This window comes from Panulirus ornatus, chromosome 68, assembly GCF_036320965.1.
Source record: "Panulirus ornatus isolate Po-2019 chromosome 68, ASM3632096v1, whole genome shotgun sequence".
NCBI lineage: Eukaryota > Metazoa > Arthropoda > Malacostraca > Decapoda > Palinuridae > Panulirus > Panulirus ornatus.
The window spans coordinates 19,178,527-19,199,711 of NC_092291.1; the positions used below are offsets into that span (position 1 = coordinate 19,178,527).

Sequence of the window (21,185 nt, forward strand, 5' to 3'; positions counted from 1 at the left end):
TGGAATTTTGTTTTTCAAGAACGTTTGACAGAAACGTGATGAATATGGTTGATTTATGAGAATGTACCATTAGGATTTTGTTTTGTAAATTTTCCTGATTTTCTTTGACTAGTTGGTATTTTCTCTTATTTTGATTACTAAAGTACTTATTTTAATGATGTGCATAGAACAAGTAAGTATGTAAAATCCTCACACTTGTGCAAAGTAACTCATTACTGACCAAATAGAAATTAAACTAAATATATAATTCACTTCATAAGGAAAACAATGCTGTTGTCATACAAAAGTAGTTGCCTTTATGCTGTGTCTGAACACTGTTCTGGCAGAGACTTTTAATGAGAAGTTATTAGAAAAGTGATTTTAGGAAAAATAGTGATGTCTGGATGAAATTAATTAGAGAATCATAAGATTGTCCTTCTTGTAGTCCAGTGATGCAGAATGTGCCACTAAGGCTCCTGCAACATGTCCTTTTCACTGCCCACTCTGAGAGAGTATGCCCTTTTCATTCTCCTGCAGTAAAGGTTTTTTAAGAATTTGTTTTCAGCTTTTCACATTTATAGGATTATTTTTTCATTCACATATTCATTAGTTTATATGTCTTCCTGAGTATATAAACTTATGAATTTTCTGTGTGTATGATATATTTCAAAAAGTAACACAAAGTTTTGTTTTACTTTGGTATGTCATGCTGTATTTGTAATTATTGCTTCACATTTATACATAGTTTATAGTTACTTTATCTGATAAAGCAGAACTGAATGAGATTACTTCTTACATCATAAGCAATGAATGTAAAAGATATTTTTTATGTCCCTATTAACTATTGCTGCTGTCTGTTTGTATGTCTGCCTATACACATCAAATGAATTATGACAGTGAAAATTGTACTTACATCAGTGCTGCTCCAAGTTATGATCAATGAATGTATGGGGAAATCCTTCCTCTAAAAATGAGATGAATGCATGATGGTGATAGTGAAGGGGAGGTGCTGCCATATTATTTTTTCCGTTACATTTACAGTGGGAATCATCAGCACAGGTAGGACATGTTGATACCTTGCAGGTTGTGGACTGGTACATGCTACATACATCGCAATACTTCCTTATCTGAATCATCACTTGTAGAGAGAGGTTTAAGCCTCGTAGTAGGCCCATGAGTGGAAGAAGATCCTGGCTGGGGTAATGTTAGTGAAGGTGATGCTGGGAGGGGGAGGGCGTAACAGCCATGAGCAATAGGGCAGAGAGTAGGAGGAAATAGGAGCTGGTAGAATAAGATAGGGAGAGAGAAGAAATACCATGTTAAGATTTTCTTTGAGAAAAGTAGAAGTAGGAGGAGGGAGTTATTAGTTATATAGACACTGGGTTACTAAACTGGCTGTGCTTAAAAGGTTGATGATTACTGGTAGGTTCTGGTATACCACACTCTTGAACTTGTGAGGATTTGTCTTCTTCACCCATACAAAAGCAAGGTTCATTGTTCTTCCCTGTTACATGTGCAAAGCTCTGTGGCCTCTGCCCACACATATGCAAGGTTCATTGTTCTCTACCCATACATATGCAAAGTTCAGCTATCTCCATCCATACATATGCAAGGAAGAGTGTATTCAAATCTGCCTATGGATCAGTTTATTCCACCCAGGTTCAGTGTTCTCATCCTTACATATGCAAGACCTGGTGTTTTCTACTTGTGCATGTGCAAGGCGTAATGTTTTGCACTGGTATATTTGCGAGACTTAGTGTTCACCCATACGTAAACAAAATTTAGTGTTCACTCATACTTACTCCAGGCTTAGTGTTATCCACACAAGGCTCAGTGTTATCCACATACATTAGATTGCCAAAACTGAAGTCTGTGTCATTTGACCCTTCAAATTTTCAGGCTTATCAGAACACCCCATGGTAATGAGGTGAATTGCTCACACAGTATGTACCCAGATTCTTTGACATGGTAAAGTCAAACATAATCTTGATGTGCTGCATGTGAGTGTAGAGGTAATGTACTGTATTATGTACTTATTATGTACCTATTACTCTTTCTCCACAGCTGACAGTTTGAGACTGGATGGAACAGGTGTTAACTAGAATGCAGGAGTACCCCAACTTAGGTGTATAACTGGAGAGGGAGGTTTGTACGTGCTATGTCGGGGATTTCCCCCTTTTTTCTGTGCACGTCTCCCCACCATTGGCCTGGGGAGAGAACGGGGGGAGGGGGTAAGTTGCCCCCACCCCCAGCAACAGCCTCCCTCCCCTTGGGGAAAGGGGGGGGGGGAATAAGAGTTAGTAGGTGGGGGAAGTACAAGTTGAAGTGGCTTTGAGATTAGGAGCTAGAAGGGGATGTGGAAGTAGGTGGAGAAGGCAAAAGAAATAAGAGTAGAAGTGGGAGGGGAGGGAATAAGGCCTGGAAGTAGGTGTAGGACTGGGTAGGTTAAGGAGTAGGGGTTGCAAGTAGATATGGCACTGGAAGAGGATAAGACTTGGAAGTGAATATAGAACTAGGAAGGGAAGCGACTAGAGGCTAAATGGTTGTGGAAGAGGGAGAAAGGAGCAGAGATCGGAAGTAGGAGTTGGGTTGGAACTAGGATGGTTGTAGAACCAAATGGGGAAGGGGATAGAAACAAGAGTGGTTGTGGAACTGGGAGGGTTAGGGAGAAAGAAATGAGATTGGGTTTAGGAGACAAGGAGGGAATAGGAAATGAGAGTAGGTTTGGGAGTGAGAGAAGGATAGAATAGGAATTGAGAGTGGATGGTGGACAGGGAGGAGAGGACTGAACTGCGAAAGGGCGTAGATCTGGGAGAGGAAGGAAATTGGATCTGGGAATGTGTGGATAGTTTTGTGAGTGAATATGAACTATGGCATGAACTGGGAGTGAGTGAAAGCTGTGCAGTGGTTTTGATGGGTAGACAGTGAGCTAGGACACTGAGACCCATGCATACCACATGCACTTCATTTTCCCATTAAAAAGCTCTAGCAACTGGTAAGATATGCACGGGCACCAGTCACAGACCAGAACCACCTTCATGACTTTCCCCATAACCTCACCATCAGTGCTGCTATCATCAACAGGGTGGGGGCCTACATGGAATATCTCCCACTCACTTCCCTTCAGCGGCTAGGCTAATGTATGGAAGGGAGAATAACTGGGTGTTGAGAAAATAACTGGGTTGCTGAGAAAGGGGGATATTAATTGGGATTTGGTGAAGGAAAAGGGAGGATAAGTAGGTAGGTGTTGAGGAAAGAGGAAGGACAGTAGGGAGGCTTAGACAAGGGAAGAGGGACGAAAACTGGGGCATGACAAAGTAAAGTTTGTCGTGTTCTGAGTCCGCTTGTTGCTGCTGATGATCACTCGTGTTAGTATATGATGCTGATGGGAGGCAAGGACAGGGGTAATCTACAGGAGGAGTTAGAATGATTGTGCTGCATAGGGAGGTGGAAGGTAGGAATGGATTGTAGTGGCAACAGTATGTGGTGAAATAATAACCTATCAGGTGGCATGAGCTAATGTGATAGTGGTGTGAGCAAAAATGGGCATAGATGCAAATGGGGGAACTGGACCAGGATGTGTACATACGATTGTCTCATGACCATGCTTGTATGTTTGTAAATGAAGTCAAAATTAAGACAAGCTGGGACTGATGAACTCCCTCACATTGTGTTAAAAGAAAAATTACATATGTTGACACTTGAACCTCCATGTATGGCTATTCCCAGATGAATTAAGGTAGTATGTATAGATTTTTTCCAACGTATATCTCCAGATTGGATTAAGGGAAATTCTACTGGTAATGTGATTTGATTAAGATGCAGCTGCTTATTTTGATGTAACATTTTCGTAGTTAGTTTGATTTGAAGTTGCTTGTTGCATATGAGGACACTAAAGTTAGTGATCATTATGAGGATGACACAAGAGGGTACTGCCTTCTACCTGTGTGGACTGTGAGGACGCATATTGTATTGAAAGTAATGATACTACGTAATTCACCTTATCACAATGTGTTGAACTTGTTAACATAGGTTTGTATGACTTGGTGTATCAGTGCAGAGAAATGCGGACAGAGTGTGTGTCTGGGGACGAGAGTGGGATCATCTCCTAGGGATAGGGATAGATTGTGCTGCCGACTTAGACAAAGTCCTTGTAACTTTGCCTTTCGCTGCTGCTTCGTTACTGGCAGGTTATGGCTGTTGCGCGCTGTCACTGGGCCATCCGTTACCCACCTGCTGTGTTTCTTGTTTTGCTCGACTGGTCTTGAATGCATCTTTATGTGAACGACGCCAATTCTTCTGCAGTATATACCTAATGTATCATTGGAACGCCTCGGCTTGCAGATAGTCGGCATTGAGTACAGGAATATTCATTTTTTTTTTTTTGTTAGTTATTCACATTTTTAATGGCTTGCAACATGCTCTAACGCACCGTACTCAGATGAGCTTGAGTTTCATATTTTTCTCCTAGTTCTTCATGATGGTTCATGAATAACAACAATACTGGGCGAAATGCATGTCATCGGAAAATGTGTGTGATTGATTTTGCAGGAATGACCACACCGTTTGATCGTCTGGAAGATGTAGATGAACCAACTGTGTGGGAAAGTATTTGCCTGTGCCTGTGAGAATTATTGACCATCACTGTTCTCTGAAGAAAAGATTGAAATACATCATTTGGAAAAAAGGGAATTTATTTAGGGTTTGTATAGCTGCCATTGCACAATGGCACAATAGATATTAGTGAAACTGCAGTTTCGATCATATTTGGTATTGGTGTTGGCAGTATTAATGCCTGATCTGAATATGTTGATTGTGCATTTAACTTTGTGATATTGTTGGAGCTGCAGTATCGATGGTGACTTTTTGTTGTGCTGCAGTGATGGTGATACTACAGCTAATGATACTTCTCAGTAGTGCCTTAGAGTTTGTGGTATTAATGTTGTCGGATTTACATTATTGATGTGACAGCAGATTGGTGATATGAAATTTTTGAAGGCTGTTGAGTGTGTTGCTGTTGCTGCAGTGTAGGGTGTATAAGGTGCCAGAATATCAGGGTTTGGGATTAGGGGGTAGGGGCTTAACTCTTGTAAAAGTTAATGTCACCTACAGACCTGTGTGTGTATGTACATGCTGCATTTCAACCCTGTGGTTAGCGATTGTACATTAGTGTACATGCACATCTCAGCACCTCAGTCAGCGACAGGTAGCATAACTTTGATTTTCTTCAGGGTCAAGAACAAGCATCTTCAGTGCATAAGGTATACAAAATGATCAAAAGCTTTGTTAGACTTGATTCGTACAGTTATTCAAGACTTGGCCAATCTGGCTTCATATGCAGCATTAGATGCAAAATTATGGGCGAAGTATTCTTTTCAGTGGGATTGTGGATATACTAGACAAAAAAAAAGTGATATACTTAGGTAAATGCGCTCCGGAAGATGTAAGTTTCAAGGTATTTTTCTTCGTTTCTGATATGTAACGTAGAATTGATATCGTATCTTCCCTTTAAGGTTATCTCAGATTTGTTGGACATGCTGGAGACGGGGATTGTTGTGATATATAGTGAGATTCCTATAGTACGTGTGTCCTATAATATAACTCCTTGCGTATAACGGTATGACGCTTTGAATAGGGAGGCACAATCGTTAGGGATGATTGCCCAGACGAGGTTAAAAGTCTTACCATCGCACCCAAATGGTCTAAAAGTCTTGCCATCGCACCCAAATGGTCTTAACATGAAGGTTATGCATCATCTGCTTTGTAAGGCTTTGCTAGCATGTTGTGTGATGTGTTTACATTGACCACGCAGGAGAGCCAGGTTGAAAGTTCATTACACAGACTGCCTGCGTGTAGACATAATGATTTTTTCTTATTAAGGTTCCTGCCAGATTTAACTAATAGTGTTATTTTTGTGGGTGTTACTTATCCTATTTTTGGATGATTGTAAGTTCGATGTTCTCCTTTAGGTAGCAGTTTGCCGAAGCTGGATGGCTATGCTTTGGTTTCTGTTCCACAACTTTTTTGGTAGGTAACGGGGCAGTGTGTAATCCATCTTTCAGTTTGTTCACTACCTCTTTCTGAGTTTTTTTTTTATATATGCAAAATGTAATGGTATATTGATAGTTTTACTTTAAATGGCATATCACGTATGACAACAGCATTAGCTTTAGAAAATTGCCTTTTTTTGTGTGTACGTCTTTCAGAACCCGTTTTCCAGGAATTAAGAAAGGTTAGGTATAGTTTGGAGTGGCTGGGTACTCTTGTTGACATGCATTATTGTCATCATATTAAGGCTAAGGATTGCTTGCATCTTTACCCCATGGTGCAGGTACAAGCGGGGCACACGAGCACAGTGGAGGTTCTGAAAGTACTGCGGGCCTTCGAGGATGAGACTGACTATACAGTATGGTCAGCGGTGCACAACTGTGTGGCACGCCTCAACCAGCTCCTCTCGCACACTAACTTCCATTCCAGCTTCTCCGCTTTTGTCAGGCACCTCTTTGCCAAGATCGGCCAAAGGCTGGGATGGGAAGCCAAGCCGGGAGAAAGTAAGTGTTATTATTGTCTTCTGTGTCTGTATGATAATAGGCGACAGTATTAGTCAGTAGTTGAAATTGCGAATATTGGCTTTGAAAAATATTATGAATATCGTTTCCTATATCTTGACGTCAGTAACTATTTTTAATGCCCTTTAAGCAGGGTTCCCAGTGCCCGTGATACCTGTATACGTAAGCCGTGCCTGTTTATAGGTACTGTGATTTTGTGAACTTTGTAAAGACCATATCTATGTACCAGTAATAGTTTTGGTTGCGGAAGAATTGGTTATTAATTTACGACTTGATTTTGCAGCACTTTTGTTGGTTTGTTTCTTATTTTTCCTAATGTATTCTATATACTTTGTATATTTTTTCCTTTTTAAAGATTTTGTGGCATATGTGAAGAAAAACAGCTGTCACAATGAGCTGTTGCAGTGTATTATGATAGTGTAATGGAGTATATCCAAAATATTAATGTAAAAAGCAGACAAAAGCTCATGTCATTTAAAGAAGTTTGGGAATATGTGGAGATGGATTAACAGGTAATGTATTTGTGACTTAATAACAAAGCGGAATAGAAACTTTGGCCAGTTGGAGAAGCTGATGAATTTATTTTGATAACAGAGGTCGTGTATATAACAAAAGTCTTGGATCATAAAGAACTTTCTGCATTTTGAAAGTTAGTTTTATTTGATAAGTCTAAACATAAGCCTGACATTCAGAACCCCATAGAAAGCCATGCAATCCAGAGCAAGACATAGGGACGACTCTGGACTTCATAATACGTGGTCATTTAAACCCCTTAAGCACAACAGAATGACCTGTGGGTTGATGGCCTGGCTCCCGACATTGGAACTTATGGGTCATGTTAAAGGTGGCATTATCATTCTTAAAGGTTGCAGTGTCTTAAGAGGTTAACATTATAATCTGCAAGAGATGCATTCTTCCTGTGTAAGAGGCTAGGTATTTCTTCCTCATAGTCCTCCTGGTGATTTTGAAGTCTTGCAGTCACGAGTAGATATCTGGTGGTAATCAATTTGCACAGGTATGAGCCATACACCCCATATGAAGAAGGCTCCTCGCCAGGCATAAAGGGTCGTCATATTTTTATCAGACTTTTGTGAAGATGTTAACAGCCATTAAGTAAGATCTTTATTTACATGTGTGCTGTACATTTTTTGTTTTTTGCCTGGTGAGAGATAATTTTCCCTGCTTGATTCTGCAGAATACATCAATACTTGCATGTGTCGGTCGTGTGATGTGTTATTTGGTTAGACTAGGCTTGATACTCCATGTATAGTATATCACTTTGATTAATTTGTAGGACATAATCGAACATGCTTTACATATGTTAATTATTTCATTATTATCCGACATTTTTTTGTTACTCCCCTTATTGACTTTGGCCAGTGTGCTAAAAGCAATGATTTGTGTGACCACATCATCATTTTCCAACTAATGGTCCTTTTATGAAGGGGAAGTAAACATTGTGCGAGGTGCATGTGTTGGTGCTTGCTGACGAGATCTTTGCACGGCAAATATGGTATTTGCAGGCAGTAAATGCCTGCAGCCAGTCTTTGTCATAGATGAAAGTAGGAAGTACAGTGCGGTGTTCATGTCTGAGGTGAGTTACATAGATACACAGACCCAAGGTCCAATCAGGCCGTGTCTTAATCAGTTACATGTATTTACTGTGATAGGTGAGTGTAGAGGAAACCTACTGCACCTATCTGTAGTAAGGTGTGATACTTTAAGCTTATGTGGGGAGTACTAGAGTTGAGGTAGATAACCATCCCTAACTGTTATGTTCTTGTGGCGACGATTGCTCAGTATAATGCAGCATGACCTACATAAAATTTGTTATAGGATTTGCCTGTCTGTGCATGGTACTTTGTGATGGAAAGAAGTTCCTGGGAGACCTTGATCCGAAAGATGTGCATGTTTAACTTCTCGAGAACGAAAGTACGATCTTTAAGCATGTGCATGATCCATGATTCTTGAGAAGACGGTATGATCTCAGAGCACGGTGGAACGACTCGTAGGGATGATGGCCTGGCCTTAACCAGGTTCAGGAGGGTTTTGGCGCAGCTGCCACAAAATCATAACCAAGTGTCTTTCCGTCGTGCTTAAGGATCTTGGTGAAGTTGGATAAAGTAGATTATATAAAATGGAGAGAGAAAGGATATGGGCCGCGATGTTCACACCTCGTAAACACGATATGTTTAGGTATACATGTGTGTGTATGGAACTACACGCGGTGGCTGCCATTTGACCCTCACCCCGCAACATATATGCTGCTGCTGCTGCATCTGTCGTAGTTACGGGGAAACGATTAATAAACCAAGTAATGATTACTTTATTTTGTGCTAAAAAGAAGCTTTGTATCTCGTCTGTCACTTTTAGGCACACACCTATAAATTTGGTCATTTGGTTTGCTCAAGTAATGTAAATTAAGTTATGCGCATGGTGTTTTGTTGTTTTCAGCTTCGATTGTCTTGGTGAACTTTGATTGTACCTTGGCTGACAGTTCACAGTTTTAACATGGCTTATCGATTTTCTTTTGATACAAGTACATGGAATCTTATGAAGTGTTTAGACGGATTTTTTTGGGGTGATTATTTTAGAATAATTCGTGGTGATGAGCAGGTTTGATACAGATGGCCGAGTTGTACTATAATTGCTTTCTTTTACCTTAGAAATGGGCTGGCAAGTTTCTAGGTCCTCTTCCTCCAGTACTGTACTTCTCACTCCCTCATTTTTGAACTTACACATATTGCAGTACGCACCTCCATTTTCATTTTCTTAGCAGGTAATGCTTTGAGTAAGACCCTTGATGCTTTTATTATCTTTACATGCTAGTGCTGAACCTTTGGCACTAAATTAAACTTTATGTACTGGTGCTGAAGCTTAAGCAGTAAAGCCGTATGAGCTGGTGCTGAAGCAACGCTACCTAAGCCGTTTGTGCCGGGTTGGTGCTTGCCATAAGCCAAGCCGATAAAGATGTACCAGCCGTCTGAAATTAATCATACGATTTGTTATTAGTTTTAACTAGCATCCTATCGACCACCTGGGGCAGTGGCTCGTAAACTGGACGACCTTGATTTTCGACTCTGGGGGAGCTCGAGCTGGTTCCTATAGATCTACTCCCGTCCTCGTACACCACTTATGACAGTAGACCAGTCAACAAGAAGGCTCATCGTCCAACTAGACGCGGCAAATTTAGGATCTGTTGCTCTTCATCTGACAAAACCAGGTAATTGTTTTTTATCCCATTGAACAATGTAAGGCGAGTGTCCTTTACTCCCAGATGTGTTGCTGTCGTGTCAAATATGGGAATGGTGGACAGGCGTGGTGGCGTCGTGGGCTCGGGTAAGCTCCAAGGCAGGGATAGCGGTCCACCCCCGGCCTGACCACACGCTATGTTGCATTGTTATTATGGCATGTCGGGTCGAGTTATTGCTTTTATTATGATTGGGGTAATTACCTCTACATTCACACTGCCATGTGTGAGATGGTTGTAGTTTACTACATCGGCTTCGATTAGAGAGGTCGGCGCAACACTCTTGAAACACACGGCTAGGTTGCTGAAATAAAAGTGGAAGGACAAAGAATTGCACTGAGCACCCCGATTCGGAAATACCCGCTTGTTTTCTCAAGTCTTATTATACAGTATATTATGCTAAGTGTTCAGTTTCTCCGTCTAAGCTGGCCAGACATGGGGCGCATCTCCGTATGTGATGTGAATACAAAACTACTCTTAATGCATGTAACCTGCGGTCTGGCGATCGACTGGGGCCGATGATGTTGATGGGAGGTGGTATGTAATCAGGGTTGCGCGCATCAGGCAGGTCGTTGTATATTTTGCTGGCCTCTCTACGTCGAGAGGTCGTCGAAAAACACAGCCGCCTGGCCTATCGCCTATTTTATTATTTCATTAAATGATCTAGCTAAGTACTGAGGTCTGGTTTGTGGTGGCGAGAGGTCCCGCGGATCAGCCATGTCATCCCTCCTGTAGGAAGATCTCGTTAAGATTCGCCTGGTCGGTGCCGGCTCTTGTCAAGTCAGTTGTACTTGATGATGGAGGTAAGGTGAAGACAAGTTGAACAAATGCGTCTAGACGACGTGTAGAGATGTAATGGTTGCCATTTGAGAACACCTGGCATAGTTTAGCCGACGACGATGCCACTGTGACTGACGAATTTACCCATGGTAATGAAGGCCCTCATACCAGCAGACACCGCTCCAGACCATATTCGTGTTGAAATCGTTAGCTTCAGTGCTTAAGTTGGCCCAATTATGCAATTACTACATTTACGGTGATATAGCAGAAAATTGGCGTTTGAAAAATGGAAATTTGGATGAGTTTTCCTCGTGGCATGAACCCCGATGCTTCGTGCCTTTTTTGTGGACTTATAATGCAGGATTTGTTCAGTTTCCTTAAATGGCATACAGTTCGTCCCTTTATATTTATTTCTCATTTAGTTATACTTTCAGTACTTTTGTACGTGTTTCCATATATATACCATCATTTTTGTAGTCTTCATATGATAGTACGTAGTTGCCCTTGATGTTTCAAAAGCTCTTCATAGGCGACTCGAGCATAAATTTCTGGGATGTGAGTTGTCTTTCCTCTCCCATAGCCCTTAGATTATTTCTCAGTCTCTTCATTACCGTAATCGTTGATGGACTGAATCTCATGAATGGTGATGTTCAAGGATCCATGTTCTTCGGACATTATTCCATCTTTCGCGACCAGTAAGCACGCGTTCTATTTCTCGTCTTGTTATACTACATCCCACAATGCATACAAATAACTCCCAGAGGAAGTTAACCGTAATCTAAATAAGTTCAGTTCTAGTACGTAATATTTTTCCATCCCGCTGGGAATTTTCTCATTTCCTTTTGAAGATTTTGTTTAACGACTCGGCTGTCAGCGTATACTTGGCATTCATTTAACATGTAAATTTTCCAAGAACGTCCGTATCGCTGATACTGCCATTTATATATATATATATATATATATATATATATATATATATATATATATATATATATAAAGCTAAGATTACAAAGTCTAAAATGTATTTCTGCTGACTAAAGTAGCTACGGGGATTTTTTTTCTTAAGGTCGACTGTGCTGTTGATATATCTGAGGGCTTGTACTTCTTTAGTGACAAGCTAAAAGCAGTTCACTGTATCGATTCGCCCAAGTGTTGGCAGTTTGAGGACTGACCACATCTGCTTCTTTCCTTGTACACCACCAAAGTTGTTTAACTCGTTACAGCATTATATTTTTACTCCTACGATTTTTCCCTTTGACAGGTAGGTTACATCATATGAATGAAGGATGATACAGATTTTTGTCTTCATCGTGCTCAACCAGCCATAGGAAAGCATTTTATTGAGAAAAAACGAGATATATAGATAGATTGATAAATGAATAGACAGATGAACTGATGGAGATGGAAAGATTAGCGGATAGTGAGTCCATAAGGTGGATAGATTGATGAATATTTGTATAGACAGATACACAATATATATATATATATATATATATATATATATATATATATATATATATATATATATATATATATATATCTTGGGGGTGGAAGGATAGTGAAAAAGATTATGAGCGATCGGGGCCTGAACTTACAGGAGGGTGACAGGCGTGCACGGAATAGAGTGGATTAGAACGATGTGGTATACCGGGGTCGACGTGCTGTCACTGGACTGAACCATGGCATGGAAAGCTCTGTGGGGCCTGGATGTGGATAGGAAGCCGTGGTTTGGGTACATTACACATGGCAGCTAGAGATTGAGTGTGAACGAATGTGGCTTTTTGGTCCTTTCCTGGCGCTACCTCGTTGAAGGGGGGGGGGGGGATGCATACTCCTGTGTGGCGGGGTAGCGACAGGGATGGATGAAGGCAAGCAAGTATATGTACATGCATATTGTGTATATATGTATATGTCTGTGTATGTTGATAATGTATGTATATGTGCGTTTATATATATATATATATATATATATATATATATATATATATATATATATATATATATATATATATATATATATATATATATTTTTTTTTTTTTTTTTTTTTCATACTATTCGCCATTTCCCGCGATAGCGAGGTAGCGTTAAGAACAAAGGACTGGGCCTTTGAGGGAATATCCTCACCTGGCCCCTCTTCTCTGTTCCTTCTTTTGGAAAATTAAAAAAAAGAGAGGGGAGGATTTCCAGCCCCCCCGCTCCCTTCCCTTTTAGTCGCCTTCTACGACACGCAGGGAATACGTGGAAAGTATTCTTTCTCCCCTATCCCCAGGGAATATATATATATATATATATATATATATATATATGTATATATATATATATATATATATATATATATATATATATATATATATATATATATATATATATATATATGAGTGGTTGGGCCATTCTTCATCTGTTTCCTGGCGCTACATCGCTGACGCGGGAAACAGCGATTAAGTATAATAAATTAATATATATATATATATATATATATATATATATATATATATATATATATATATATATATATATATATATTTATATTCACTATAATCGGTTTCCCGCATCAGCAAGGTAGCGCAAGGAAACAGACGAAGAATGGGCCAACCACTCATATACACATATATGCCCATACATGCACATATACATATACATTTTAATGTATACATACATATACATACACAGACATATACATATATCCACATGTACATATTCATACTTGCTGCCTTCATCCATTCCCCTTGCCACTCTGCCACACAGGAAACCATCCCCATCTCCCTCCAGCGAGGTAGCGCCAAGAAAAAAAAAAAAAAAAAAAAGCCACGTTCATTCACACTGTCTCTAGCTGTTATGTGTAATGCACCGAAATCACAGCTCCCTTTCCACATTCAGTCCCCACAGACCTTCTCATGGTTTACCCCAGATACTTCACATTCCCTGGTTCAATCCATTGACAGCACGTCAACCCCAGTATACCACATCGTTCCAATTCACTCTATTCCGTGCATGCCTTTCACCCTCCTGTATGTTCAGGCCCCACTCGCTCAAAATCTTTTTCACTCTATCCTTCCACTCCAATTTGGTCTCCTGCTTCTTCCCTCTGCCTGTGACACATATATCCTCTTTGTTAATCTTTCCTCACTCATTCTCTCCATGTGTCCAAACCATTTTAACACCTTTTTCTGCTCTATTAACCACACTCTTATTATTACCACACATCCCTCTTACCCTTTCATTACTTACTCGATCAAACCATCTCACACCTCATATTGTCCTCAGACATTTAATTTCCAACACATACACCTTCCTCCGCACAACCCTATCTATAACCAGTGCCTTGCAACCATATAACATTGTTGGAACTACTATTCCTTCCGGCATACCCCCAAAAATTGATATCATGACTATACCTCCATTTTCAAATTCTTGTGAGCAGACTGGAGCCTTAATAGTTAGGTAAATCCTTGTTTGGAGTTTCAACAGTTTGTGCAAAAGTTACTAATAAGTTCCAACCATTTTTTCACAGAGCACCTGGACACACTATTACGGTCATTAGTATTAGGCCAGCTAGGTCTTTATGGTGATGAAGCCATTGTAGCTGAGGCCAAGAAGCGTTTATCAGCTCATGTAGCTAACACCACCATCTTGCCAGCTGACCTCAGATCGCCAGTCTACAAGACTGTTGTCTCCCAGGCTGATGAGAAGACCTATGACCAGATGCTTAAGGTTTGTCAATAACAGTTCCACCATGAAATGTATTTTTTTTTTAATTGGATACTGTAGATGATGTGTATTTACTTGGTTATAAATGGTTTGTCTTAGGTAATTTATCTTATAAAAAATAATGCTGCATTAAGTTAAAGCTTTCATGCAGCTATGTTATGAGTTTATGTTTGTTTTAAAACTGAATTTCACTCGATAATGAAATGTGTGTTCGTAAATTAGTTTTTCATATAGTTAGAATTGTCAACTAAGGACCCCCACAAGATTAAATAGAACCACCCACTTTTATGATTTGACCATCATTGTCTTTTGTTTATCTATGGTCTCCAAAGTCTGTAGTTTGATCCGAGACTCCCATGTGTGGTTTCATCTAAGGCCTATCCTGTAAGATGTTGACCCAGACTTCCTTCTGTAATTCTAAATCTGGATCCCTCCCCAGATCACCATTTACAAGATTTTTATTATGGGCCTAACTTTTTAGGACTGGGATGGAAAACCACCCAAAATCCATTGTTATGGGGCATTCTGCACAGGATTTAATCTGTGGCCTTACTATGCAAAGTTGATGTGTGGTACCACATCACAAGAATTTGAGGTAAAGCTTCTGTACATGTAATGTGAAGACATGGAAAGGGCACGAGTTAAATATTATTTTCTTTGCCTAGGTAGGTTTTTTTTTGTAAATATCCACTTTTTTAAACAAAATAATATTTGGTTCAGGATTTTCCTACAAGAGCACACATTACCAAGTAATTCTGCTCCATGTAATTCTAAATTAATAATATTCATCATTTCTGCACATTAGTTACTTAGGTTCTTATTGTTTTCTGCACGTGTATGAATAACAGATACTGTAGTGTATTTCTTTTGATAATCCTAATATATGGTTGCCTTTAATGTTTTGATTTGTAACACTTCTTTTGACTGATAATCTAATGTATGGTTGCCTTTAATGTTTTGATTTCTAAGATTGCAATTGGCATTTCTGTTAAATGAATGTTGTTTGGCAGTTTGAACTTCATACAGGTCTCAAAGTTAATGGTAACAGATGATCACCAAAATTTGTGTGCTGTGAAGAATGATTTCTCAGTTATGAATGGCCTTTCTTCACTTCTTGAGACATTTCTGTTGCTAAGGTATTGAGAAAAACAAACTTTGAATGCAGATCTTATGACTTTTGATGGATAAACCAAGTAGCTTAAGTTTATTGAGAATTTTCAAGTATTTTCCTTAGCTAGGTTTTAAACCTTGAAAATAGTTGGTAGTTAAACAAATTACAAGCTTGTCGTTCCTTCCTTCTGTGTCACTATCCTAGTAAGTACACATGGTGAAAAAGTGTCATTCTGGATGGGTCTGATGAATTTCGAAATGATCAGTATGATTCTTGTCTCGGTAGGGTTGGTGAGCATGAATGAGAGATAGATATCCTAATAATTAAGATAACTCCACTTTACAGTAATTTTGCTGAAATATTAAATCAATGTAACATTAATTATAGCAAACAACAGGAAATATTAGCAATTGATATATTACAATATCATGAAAACATGGGTACCAGTGTGAGGACAGACCAATGGGCATTTCTCAGAATCCTTCATATATGGGGAGAAAGGATACTTCCCATGTATTCCCTGCATGTCGTAGAAGGTGACTACAAGGGGAGCGAGTGGGTGGCTGGAAATCCTCCCCTCTCGTTTTTTTTTTTAATTTTCCAAAAGAAGGAACTGAGAAGTGGGCCAGGTGAGGATATTCCCTCAAAGGCCCAGTCCTCTGTTCTTAACGCTACCTTGCTAAAGCGGGAAATGGCGAATAGTATGAAAGTTTCTCAAAATGTTTAAGATACTCTCTCTTACATTGTGTAGATCTTTGCCGTTTGTATTTTCTCTCATTTCGGATATCAAAACCACAATTCACACCTGAACATCAGGAGATGCTGAACTATAACTTTCAACAGTCATTTCTATGATTGCTGATTCACATTGACACTTACATATGTAAAGTTCCAGATATAAATGTATGGCTGCAGCTGAGTTTATTGCATATCAGTCATATTTTTATTGTGAAACATACTATTGAACTTTTGAAGCCATGATAAAACTGAAAAGTCACTTAAACAGGTTTCCAGCATACTGTATTACATGTTTTCCTTAAAAAGTCTTACTTTAAGTGAAGCAGTTTTAAATGAAGCCAAGTTGATCATAGACTTCATGTTATAAAAATGTATTATGTTCAGTGTAAATGTTTCTGGATATATTTTCCTACATGTGCTGTTCTTTGTTTTACATATTTATCAAAGATTATTTTCTTATTGCCAAATACAATGTCTTGCTTACAGCATACTTCATTAAACATATCCAGTTTTACTTCAAGACTGAAAACTTTTCAATGCATCAGATGTTTTTGTACATTAAATCCAGGTGCACGGACAGAACACTTTATGGAAAGATAAATGCTACAGCCTTTGCACTGATACATAATTAAAAATGTTGAACTGTTTATGACCAGCATAAGAGCACATTGTATATTTTCATATTAATCAGGTTATAGTACTGAGCGATTTTATGAAATCAAAATTATATGTAATGATTGTACAAGTTGTAGTATTATTGTGTTAATTTACAGCAGAAAATATGAGAGCCATTGTGGATACAATGAAGCAAAACAAATTGTCTTATATGTGTATTATCATGTTATACTGTTTTTAAGTGAATTATAAATCAATATTTCAATACATTTGTTGGTGAGAAGAGTGGGTTTGGTTAAAAGTATATGTCAAATAGTATCTAGTAAGACAGGTCTGTAGGAAGAGGTAAGGAACTTTGAGAATTAATTACCCATTTCTATCACATGGGCTTTCATAGGAAGTACCTATTAATCAATTATTTAATAGTAGTATATGTAAAATTAATGCTACTTAGAATTGGGGTTTGTTTAACAGTGAGCAACTTTAGAAAAGTTGGCTTTGTGCATTTGATTTTGCCTTGCTATGCCATTGCCTGATTTAAAGTTATCCTAATGGGTTTGCTTTAACTCCTGCAGCTGTACCGTGAAGCTGACTTGCATGAAGAGAAGGATCGTATTTCACGATCACTTGGAGCCACTCGTGACCCCAATCTTATCCAACGCGTCCTCCAGTTTGCAATGTCGGTTAGTTTCTATGTGAATCTTCAACTTTGTATTGTCAGCCTTACATTTGGGCTACTGTATTAAGGATACAAACCATAGATTTGTTCTTAAAGAGTACTTTTGATGTAACTTTGGGAAAAGTTCACTGAATTCAGGTAATTGTTAATTTATATAAATTTATTGTAATTATTTACTTAATTTTTGTAAACATCATGTATATTTGTGTACAAAAATGGCTGCATATAAATGTATGATTTGATGTACTGTCTTACAGAATGAAGTGAGGAATCAAGATACAATATTTGTGATTATTAGTGTTGCCATGACTGCACCTGGTCGTTCTGCTGCCTGGGCCTTCTTTAAGAAGCACCATCAGGAGCTTGTAGATAGATATGAGGTGAGTTGTTTCAGAAAGTAATCATATCTGTATATCTCTGATGCCTGTTCCCTTTGTGAACTCTCTCAAGGGGATAGCCATGGTAAAAGAGTCTCCTTAACTTGTGAACTGTAGTGCCACTTCTTTGCCTTTAGTGCCTCTTTCTTAACAGGCCACTGGCAGAAAGCATTGATTTCAGAGGCTCCTACTTAATGTTCTCTCCAACTGCTATTGCCCTAATGTGTCTGTTTAATGTTCCAATCAGTACTTCTACTTTATGCTCCCTGCTAATGTTTGTGCCCACTACTACTACTACTACTACCTAATGCTCCAGTCTAGTGTTCCTACCTACTACTTCTATATATTGCTCCTACCATTTTGCTAAAAGGCAGGGCTAGCGCATAACACTTACTGCAGAAAAATCGAGAGTTAGAAAGAATGAGTTTTGTAAACTAAGTGTTGTCAATTGCTGTTTGCAAGAAGAGATATTGTATTTTGTGGAAAGAATGCCAGCAGTCCACACATAGGTGAGGCAGAAAGAAAAGACAGCTACAAAGGAGTGGAATTTGACAGCTACTGAAGTACTGGCTCTATGCAACTGTTACTGACCCTCCTGATGTGTTGGTGGTTAGTATGGGTAATATACCACCCTAGTCAATAAGTGCCCTGTTTCCAACTGTTGTTATCTTTTTCTGTTTCTTGTCAATTTTTTTTCTTTACCTTCCCAATCTTCCTCTCACTCTCTCTGCACTTATCTCACACTCCACTCTCTCCTATCCTGCTCCTCCTTTACCTTTCTCCAATTGTTCTGTCTTTTCCCCTTGTCTTTCATGTCCCCCTTTCCTCACCTTCCTGTTAAAGGAAGAAACCCCTCTATCTTTAATTCTAGCATAAAGTGCCTTTTGTGGTTGATAGAAAGCACCAGTTTTTTAATGTTACAGGTTATTGAAATGTTCTTTGACCCCTTGCAGGGTGGCTACCTTGTGACTCGCCTCATCAAGTACATCACAGAAAATTTTGCAACAGAAGAAATGGCAGCAGAGGTTGAGGCTTTCTTCCGTGAGCGACAAATTCCTGGCACAGAGCGAACTGTGCAACAAAGCTTAGAAACTATACGCCTCAATGCTGCTTGGCTGCAGAGAGATCAGGATGCCATACAGAAGTACCTCACTGGGCTCGAGGTGTAAAAACTAAGGCAGTGTTTTATTTCTGTGTTAGGCTATCACTTTATCTGTGACATTGAAGGTAGTGAAATATGCAAGTAACAAAAAGGTATCATTGTCTTTATACAGAGTATGAAGTCATAGTCATGGCCTTGCTTTTGTTAGAAGCATTTCACTATTGTTACTACTTTGTGACATATTTTGGAACCTGTCAGCAGGTTTTTGGATTTTATTTCATCCACCGATTAAGGAAGTATACTTTGCTTATCCTCCAGGTGTTACCTTATTAATATGTTAGTGATAGTCTGGGCAAGAACTAACTATTGACTGCAGTATGTATTTACAGATTTGACACCAATTTAAGGATATTTCAGTGGCTATATTTTCAGAATCATACATAAGGTTATATGTTGAATTAATTTAATGGTTAATTTTACCTCGCTGTTCTTCATCGTGAACCTCGCATTTTTGCTGTAGGAGTGTGTAAAGGCCTGAGGTAAAACTGATATTGGAGTCACGATAGAGAAATTTCTTTATAAAGTGACTTAAATTTGTCATTCTGATTTAAGTACAAAATTATTCAAGGCAGACTTGTAAAGCATTAATCATGTACACTCTATATTGGATATATTCTTGTTATTAGGCTCTAATAATCAAGACATAGTGTCGAAATTTATTGAGACAGTGACTTAGAATTTACTAAGATTGTAGGAGCCAAGAGTGACAAGGTTTCACCAGCTTCAGATGGTACTATCAAGGTGGACAGTGAAATACTAAAGAAATTTACAAAGAACAGCTTAGTTATAGAATTTGTAATGTGCCATTTCCAAAACAGGAGCATAGTTTTGGTATGAAAATGCATTTATCAGACATTATATATGTTAGTGTAACTTTGTTATAATCTACACCTAAAATTATTACAAATGTAATATTTTTCATTGATAAAAATGGTGGTAAGTGTATCATGTACTTAATAGTAAAATAAGACCAAAAGCTATCAGAAATAGTCATAAATTACAGCTTTGGTATGCAATAAAGCATTGTGTGAATAGCAGAATAACCTGTTCTGTCACCAAGATTTTGGAGTCGAGTACTATGAATAGTCAGGATGCGTTTATCTCTTGTGCAGGTAGTCATATTCCTTGTGATATTAGCTTGTCAAAAGGACTGTTGTGAAGGCAAAACTAAGCATAAACAATATCTTTCTCAAGTGAATACTACAATTTAAAGACAAAATCCAGTCTTTGGACCTTGATTGGTCTTGAACTTGTACACTCAATTTAGTTCTCTTATTTAGTCCGAGTGATGACAAATATGGTTTTGTACATTCCTATTAGTAGTGGTTGATTTTATATCCAGATATTTCATGGTATATGGCATACTGCATACAGATGCTTGCATGTTCATATGTCTACTTATTTGTTTATGGAAACATTTTCACTCCCCTCCTACAACATGGTGGAGCATATAATATGACTGTGGCATTCTGCCATGTTAACATTTACTTTCTTTGCAATGACTTTCTTTTGTATTACATGCATGCTTTTTACCTGATTTTAGGATTAGTTTGCTCTATGTCTTAAAGGAACCTTTTTATTTCAAGGTAATTAATTTCAGCAGGGTCATTTGACATATTACATACCTTCATGAAGCTTTGGGCATGGTTTGCCTTCTAGGTTATGAAGAATTATATTAGCTTTTAGGTCAGGTTCAAGGTTGTCAATTTGTCCATTTAATTTTCCCTTGCATTTGATCATTTATGACCTTGAAGGGACACTTTCACAGAAATTTCAATTATACAAATTTTTTTCTGATGCATTCGGCATTAAAAACTCAGTATTTTTGTTTGACATTACACTGAACCCTTGAAACATAAGGTACTTTTAATTGGGTTTGATGCATCCTTCCTCTTATTGTATTATAAAGTTTAAAATGAATCACTTGTTCACTTATCATATGGTGTTCTCTAACGTATACCATGTGAAAATTGACAAATATAGTTAATTTCTAATACCATAGTTAGTCCAAAGATTCTTGTGTGCATTATTAAGTTTTAAACATAATGATGCAGGATTATATCACTGTATTATATGCAAAACTAGCAAATTTGACTCTGTTTTGATTTAAAAAAAAAGGCAATACCATATAATTTTTGAATAAATATTCTAAAAATGCAGTGCGTTTCAGAAATAACCACCAAATTGTCATACAAAATGCATGCCTTGCATATATT

The 21,185-nt window shown here is 38.4% G+C and overlaps 1 protein-coding gene across 2 annotated transcripts in view; it reads left to right on the plus strand.

Moving 5' to 3' along the window:
• Window positions 1-21,126, plus strand: part of Psa (puromycin-sensitive aminopeptidase) — a 46,201-nt gene extending 25,075 nt beyond the window's left edge. For both annotated transcript variants that reach the window (XM_071659730.1, XM_071659729.1), the window contains exons 12-16: window positions 6,311-6,530; window positions 14,091-14,290; window positions 17,327-17,434; window positions 17,688-17,810; window positions 18,761-21,126. In XM_071659730.1, coding sequence (XP_071515831.1) covers window positions 6,311-6,530; window positions 14,091-14,290; window positions 17,327-17,434; window positions 17,688-17,810; window positions 18,761-18,976 — 867 coding nt within the window. In that variant the 3' untranslated portion in view covers window positions 18,977-21,126. The remainder of the gene's footprint in view (window positions 1-6,310; window positions 6,531-14,090; window positions 14,291-17,326; window positions 17,435-17,687; window positions 17,811-18,760) is intronic.
• The last annotated feature ends 59 nt before the right edge of the window (window positions 21,127-21,185 follow it).